At 35.9% G+C, this 7,500-nt stretch overlaps 3 protein-coding genes across 3 annotated transcripts in view; 1 reads left to right on the top strand and 2 right to left on the bottom strand.

Annotated features, from left to right (window-relative positions):
- Positions 1-1,053, top strand: part of LOC125036560 (cohesin subunit SA-2-like) — a 43,859-nt gene extending 42,806 nt beyond the window's left edge. Inside the window, 2 exon segments of the mRNA XM_047629265.1 lie at positions 129-262; positions 366-1,053. Coding sequence (XP_047485221.1) covers positions 129-262; positions 366-389 — 158 coding nt within the window. The 3' untranslated portion in view covers positions 390-1,053.
- Positions 1,054-1,191: 138 nt separating this feature from the next.
- On the bottom strand, positions 1,192-4,924 carry LOC125036563 (peptidyl-prolyl cis-trans isomerase NIMA-interacting 4-like). Its single transcript, XM_047629270.1, has 3 exons — positions 4,683-4,924; positions 2,040-2,159; positions 1,192-1,494 (listed from the first exon to the last, which is right to left on the bottom strand). Exons 1-3 carry the CDS (start codon positions 4,812-4,814, stop codon positions 1,336-1,338), a joined length of 411 nt encoding a protein of 136 aa, XP_047485226.1. The 5' UTR covers positions 4,815-4,924; the 3' UTR covers positions 1,192-1,335.
- Positions 4,925-5,768: 844 nt separating this feature from the next.
- Positions 5,769-7,500, bottom strand: part of LOC125036410 (monocarboxylate transporter 12-B-like) — a 7,364-nt gene continuing 5,632 nt past the window's right edge. The window contains 3 exon segments of the mRNA XM_047629004.1: positions 5,769-6,572; positions 6,813-7,004; positions 7,105-7,500. The exon segment at positions 7,105-7,500 is cut by the window's right edge and continues 303 nt beyond it. Of these exon segments, the coding sequence (XP_047484960.1) occupies positions 6,418-6,572; positions 6,813-7,004; positions 7,105-7,500 (743 nt within the window). The 3' untranslated portion in view covers positions 5,769-6,417.

The raw sequence follows: 7,500 nt of genomic DNA, 5'->3' as shown, positions 1-7,500 counted from the left end.
CTTTTCTATTAATGATTTTGCTTTCCTTTTTGTTGATGATTGCAGGAACTTGAAATTGAATTGAAATAATTTGCTTTTAACCATGATCTTGAAGTAGCACAGTACATATATGTACTTGTAATTTCCAGGAGTGTCACACATTTCTTCAGACTCAGTAAGGCAAGACACATTTGAGCCCCAAGCAAAGAGAGCTTGTAGGACAAGAAAACAAGCAGTTTCTGATAACTCGGATCAAAGTGATGATTCAGGCATTCTAGGACAGGTGAAATTGATTTAATTTTATTCTGAATCTGGTTTTATGTTCACACAAAAGAGAAAGATGTCAATATTATTTTATCACTAACACAAGTACTTTCTTGTTTTAGGATGAAGAAAGTCCAGCAAGATAAGATGAAGCAAGTGAAAAATAAAATCAGTATGCAATCTTCCAGCAAATGCTCCATTTAGTTCTCAGGTGGTTCACAATATTTCAGCATAGAACATCTTTGTAGTTGCACACAATTTTTTAAGATTTGTCATACTTTATAATTTGAAACTATTTTATTTGCCACATCACTAGATATCACTACACCAAATCTTAATGAGATGAAACATTGTTTTTCTAATTAAAAATAAAAAATAAAAAAGGAGTTACTTTTCATTGCAAAAACATAAAAAAATATTATTTTTAACTACCTTTTTCAGGTGGTGAATTAAGTTTAGTTTAGTCTCAGACACTAAGGGAAATTTTTTTTTTTCAATTTTGTATGGGAGAATTGGCTGCTCACCAGTGAATATTTTATTTGTGATTCATTAGTTTTTAATTTCTGCATATTAACAGCAGATTTGTTATTTATTATGATTTTTTGTCAAATGTAGCAGACTACAGTTTATCTTCATCACATTATTTGTTTGGGTATACAGTAGTTAAATATTGTTTCTGTATACTCCTAAATTAAAAAAATTTAAAAATTAATGAGGACTAGTTGATTATAGTTTAAGTTGACTCTCACAGTAGAAAACATTATTTTGATTGCATGCCTTATTTCTGGAATGTTTATTAAAAAAAAAACTAAGAGAATTTATTTATTACTTTTGTGAAAATTATGACCATATATTTTGTAATTTTGAACTAGAAGTCTATTTTCTTATTTTAAATCATAATGCAATTTCATTTATGGAAAGTCAGTTATGTATGAATAAAACTAATGATTAACTGATTATGTTTATTATCACCATTCCTCTTCCTTTGTCTTCCAAATCAGGATACAGTTTCATCAGGGAAAATGCATGGAACTAACATGCATATTGAAAGAAATGAAATAAAAAAAAAAAAAAAAAATACCAATACTTCTATCACTTCTTGCCCTCAACCATAATAATGTGGTAGCCAAATTTAGTCTTCACAGGTGGATCTGTGTAAACTGCATTTGCTAGAGATGAAATAGGCAGAGCAAAGGCTGCATCTTGAAAGGGTCCAACCATTGAGCCTCTGGTCATCCAGCCAAGGTCACCCTGAAATTGAATGGGTGTAGAAAATGTCAAGATGCTATAAAGATTAGAATATTGCATTAAACATTTTGTTCATCTCAGTAAAGTGGAAATGGCAAAATTTACCTTAGCTCATGTACATGTCATATTAGTTCAGGTGATATACTAAAAAGTGAATGATTGTTTTAATCCACTGAAACCAGTAACATGTACTGTCCTTTGTTTTGATTTCTTACTATTTTCACACATTGCTCCAAAAGCACTTAATAACAATAATAAGTATAAGTATTACTGGTGAGTACTATATTTATACTAATTTTTAAATATAGAAAATTCACAATAGATTAGACAGTACAGGTTCACATAAATTCATGGCATCAAGAGGTTAAAAAGAATATGATAATTCAGTGATATACTAGTAATTTGTGTATGGACTTTGTCAAAAGTACTTAAAAAAAATAAATTGTATTTCAGTAAACTTTCAACCTTACACAATAAAGAGCTTTAAATATTTCTGACACAGTTTTTGTTTTAATCTTCAAATAACAAATTTTGCAAAACAATCTTACCCCACTCCGAGCCTTGTCTTCTGAATACTGGGCAGCAACTTCATTAAACTTCATGCCTGATTTGAGTTTTTCAAGGGCTTCTAATGACTTGCTCTGCTTCTCACACAGGATGTGTCGTACCTAAAAATTATATAAAAATATGCATGACTGGATAAACTTGAACATAATACCAGCTGGCTGAATTTATTTAAGAATGACACCCATTACTCTCATTACTTGTCGCTTTTATTGTTTAATTATCTTACACTGCAGTCAACATTTATTTCTTATTTAATTATTTTACAGCATTCCTTCTACACAATAGGGAACTTTTACAGGTATGAAAAATACACGAAATTAATTTTGTTACAAAAAATTATATTCAATTAGGCACTATAAAAAGATATGAAGAAATATGCACTTTCCATGCACATAAGAATATTATATGATCCTGGAGAAAGTGCTGTGGAGTGTATGGCAACCGGGCTTAAAATTCAAAGGCACATTACAGTCAATATGAAGGTAAACTGTTGTGAAAAAAGGGCTTCTGTTGTTAAGCTTACCTAGCAGCATTTTTTGTGTGTGTGTGTGTGTGTGTGTGTGTGTGTGTGTGTGTGTGTGTGTGTGTGTGTGTGTGTGTGTGTGTGTGTGTGTGTGTGTGTGTGTGTGTGTGTGTGTGTGTGTGTGTGTGTGTGTGTGTGTGTGTGTGTGTGTGTGTGTGTGTGTGTGTGTGTGTGTGTGTGTGTGTGTGTGTGTGTGTGTGTGTGTGTGTGTGTGTGTGTGTGTGTGTGTCAATTAGTTTACCAGTCTGACACAGTTTTTGTATACAAATTTGTTTATTACAAATATTCATATATTCCTCACCAGGAAACTCTGGCAATCTCATCCTCGTGCAATGTTTGTTTACACAAAGATAAAAAGGAAACTGCTACAATAAGCAATGAAACTGAATTGTAACATTTCAAACTCTTCAATAACTCCACATTAGACAAATAAATAACTGAAATGGATAATACATTTTGGTTATTTATTCTGATGAGGAATCCTTTTATAAGTTTATAACATTAAAATTCAACTTTATTTTTTAGAGTGGCTGTGTTTCAGTTAAATATATACATGGAAATACACAAATATTATTAAGCTAATTTACTTTGCAAAAATCAAATAATAAACTGTAAAATACAACTTCTAATATTGAGACTATTGGTCCAGAAACAATGCCAATAAATGATAAATGCATACATTTTTTGTCCTTACTTATTACACACTTTTTACAAGGTTAAACATAACTTTCGATTTACAAGAGGTATGCTTGTTTGTATGTATTGCAGTGTTACCTATAACCCCTCTGTGATTTAGATGTACCCGTAAAACTTTAAAGGATACTATAATCTGATTGTATTGACTAAATAGTTGACCCTATCCAGATACACTGCCCCATTCAAGTAATTATTCAGAAGACCTTTGCATGAATGATCATGATAGTAATGGATTCATGGCACTCATAGAAATTATGCCATGGAAATTCTTATCCCTGATAGCAGGGGAGGGCACTGAAAGGTACCAAACATGAATAATATAAACAGAGCAATATCAAATGACATGGGTATAGGAATGTACCATACTAATCTGTGCAATAGTCAGCATCATATACAAACTAGAATGAAGGCCAAGAATGTAAACCTTATATTTATAATTACTTTCATAACTCATGACAATGATTTTGGTATCACCCTCTAATACACCCCCTGGGAATTATGCCTCGGAAACCCCCTAACACCCACAATCTTGGCCCCAATAACAGGGAAATTAAAGGATAAACCATGAATAATAAACACGAAATGTCACTATAATAATAACATACAGAGAATAAGTCACTATATTGTCTAATGCTGGGTTTGTGCCTCCTACCACCCCCCTCCTGGGAGAATCGCATCCCAAACCTTCACCCTGGACGACAATAAATCTTTTGTGTATTCACAGCAGGCTAGAATACAGAACCTAGATGCTACACAAATGGTGGATTCTTTGTTATCCAGAGCAGGGGTTGGAGGATAACAGCCCCCCATGGGATAGGGGGTTGCAGGGGTCACAGCCCCTGCACTTGACTGTATATTGACCAATTCTCTGTATATTATTCATACTTTACTCTACCATTCATGCCCTCCCTGCTTTGAGGGCCAAGATTGTGGGAATTAAGGGATTTCTGTGACATAATTTCTGTTTATTTGAGTAAAAGAGAGTGAGAGAAACCCATCAATACTAATAATGTCATAACTGGTCATGTCATTCAATATATTTACCAAATTTATAAGCACTGCAGGGAAAGTCACAATAAAATAAGAAAGGTATGTATAGTGAAGAACATACAAAACTAGATATGGATATTAATGATATATATTTAAATTTATCAAAATAATATGCAGTATAAATGTGGCTCATTTACATCAATCTAACATTTGCAGACAATTGCACCACTGTATGGAATGCCTGAAGTGTAATGCGTGAACTGGGGGGATTGAATGAGCAAATAAGAATAACCAGAATTTACTTGTGAAAAATGAAAGAGGTTAAAAGGAATGACATAATAATATTTAAAAATCTTCATATATCTAAGTTATAAAAGACAGTAGAATGCTTCATCTGTCATTTCTTCCGCCTCACCTTAATCGACGTCCCTCCCTTCTTGTCCTTGCCGCCTCCACTTGCTTCATCTCCTCCCCCTCCTCCTTTACCTCCCTTTCCACCCTTGGCTCCACCGCCTCCTCCACCTCCGCCTTTCTTTCCACCTCCCATGGTGGGCTTACGATGTTTGCAAGCGGAAAAAAACAAGTAGAAGGATTTGTACGGCTCGACTTCCGTCTTCTCACACGCGGGCTCTGAAGCAGCGTGTTTACAGGTCGTTGCTGCAAGCGACCAGCGGTCACTACTTGCCGCTCTCCGTCGCTGTTGGTGCTTCGCTTTGAAGGAATGTCCTATGACACTATATACATACAAATATATATATATATATATATATATATATATATATATTTATCTATTTATTTATTTATATATAGACACGCACACTGCTTGCTTTTTCATGATCATTTCATATCCTTATTCTCACTTTCAATTAGAATTTTTTATTTGTTTATCTGTTTCAGCTTTTTTCTATTGTCGTTGTTGTATTATTTAGACTTACCTCAAAACCTCAGATTTATGGTTTGGCTTTATGAGTTTATATATTGATACAAAGAAATACAAACATCACACACATTTATATGTATAAGTATATAGATAAATAGATAGATAGATGTACGGACATACAGATTACAGAAACAAGAAGAGAGGAAGAGAGAAAGAGAGAATAGAAGAGAATAAAAAAGAAAAGAAAAGAGGAGAGAGAGAGAGAGAGAGAGAGAGAGAGAGAGAGAGAGAGAGAGAGAGAGAGAGAGAGAGAGAGAGAGAGAGAGAGAGAGAGAGAGAGAGAGAGAGAGAGAGAGAGAGAGAGAGAGAGAGAGAGAGAGAGAGAGAGGGGAAGAGAGAGAGAGAGGGGAAGAGAGAGAGAGAGAGAGAGAGAGAGAGAGAGAGAGAGAGAGAGAGAGAGAGAGAGAGAGAGAGAGAGAGAGAGGGGGGGGAGGGAGGGAGGGAGGGAGGGAGGGAGGGAGGGAGGGAGAGAGAGAGAGAGAGAGAGAGAGAGAGAGAGAGAGAGAGAGAGAGAGAGAGAGAGAGAGAGAGAGAGAGAGAGAGAGAGAGAGAGATGGACATATAAACTGGGCCACAAGAGAACAGATAATTGCAAATAGAGCTTGCGTATTGTCAGTGGAATTGAGAGGAAATGTAATATCCTAAGACAGGCAAGCTGAAAACACAGATATAAACAAAACACAATTATAGGGAATACCTGATTGACTTAGCCTTACATGGAACACCATTTTCTTTACAGAACCTGGTTCAATATAAACCTGATGATTGTACCAAGAATCCGTCCTATTTTATGTTTTTTCTTCATATCTTCATGTTGTTTACAAAAATGGTTTCAAGTTCATTTTCCAAATTATGTGTTATTCTTTTCTTAGGATTTAAAAATAAGCAACTGAATTCTCTGTCTATAATGTGGTTCTGGTTTCAGTTGAAATAAACAAGTTTGGATTAAACATTTTATTACAAATTTATCACATAACAATTATTTGTTTGTAAATACCGTATATTCTTAATAGGTGTAGGAAACATATACAACATAACATACTCTATATACCCCTATATACACACACTTTAATAAATTATGGATTCACGTTCGACACAAAATCATACTAACATACCTACAGCTATTTGACAGAGTATTAACAAAACAACTACAACAGCGAAAGCAAAACAACCACGGTCACACAGTGACAAAAACCTTTCAAAGTCCTTATCACTGAAGACCACCCTGCTCCCGTTCCAGCGCCTTTCGGTTGTCACGAGCTGCAGCTGCAGGCATGAGGAACCACAGGAACACACACAATACCTCCGTCACCACCAGGACCCAGAGGGAGACCTGGTAGCTGCCACTCAGGTCCCTGATGTAGCCTAACAGTCACAAAATGGTTGACAGTGGCAATGAGTGATTATTGCGATTACTGTATATTGGCAAAAATGTATCACCAACAGTTTTTTGAGGTATGTTAAGCAAAATGCAAGGTATATAAACTTGTTCGTTAAAATAAACCTTACAACTGCAGATTAGTTATATACAAACAGCTAATTGGCGATACGGTACAACAGAAAAAATGCAAAACTTAAAATTCTGAGATTAGTTAGTATTCTTACCTATTAGCGGGCCTATGGTGATGAAACCTAAGCCGTTGAGAAGGCTAGAGGCTCCGTACATAGACGGCAATTTCTTCATGCCCATGTAGCGAATCATGACCAGGTTATAAAGGCCCATAAAAGCGCCCACTCCACAGCCCCAGACGGCCATCGTCACTGTCATCCAAACCAGGCTGGGTATGAAGCTAAATGCTGAAATGTGAGGAGACACGTGATGATCGGTTGATACTTTTCACTCGTTACATCATTATGCGAAGAGACATATGTACGATAAACGAGTTAAAGGGCTTACCTAAGCTTGAAAGAGCGATGAGTAGGATTCCAGCCATGTAGCATGCTCTAAGATGGAACCAAGAGCAGTCTGCCAATGCTGATATAATTACTCGTGTCAGGAGGTTGCTTATGCCCGACACGGACACACACCAAGCAGCATCATAGGGTGTGTGTCTGGCCTTGGTCACCATGAAAGGCACCATCATGATAAAATTCAGGTAACCATTCATAACTAGTGTGCTGGTGAGGGCAATTATCAGGGCACGACTTGACTGGAGTATACCCAAATCTCGAACCGTGGAGAGAACAACCCGTGTCACGAAACACCTTCTGTAAGGGGTGACCTTATCGATTTGGTGTTTTCCGTTCAGTAATTCTGAAGATCCTAAGGGATTATTTTTGTTTATCGTCATGG

This window comes from Penaeus chinensis, chromosome 21 (genome assembly GCF_019202785.1).
Source record: "Penaeus chinensis breed Huanghai No. 1 chromosome 21, ASM1920278v2, whole genome shotgun sequence".
Lineage (NCBI taxonomy): Eukaryota > Metazoa > Arthropoda > Malacostraca > Decapoda > Penaeidae > Penaeus > Penaeus chinensis.
Note: the sequence above shows the minus strand (reverse complement) of the source record. Positions and strands in the feature narration are given on the sequence as shown.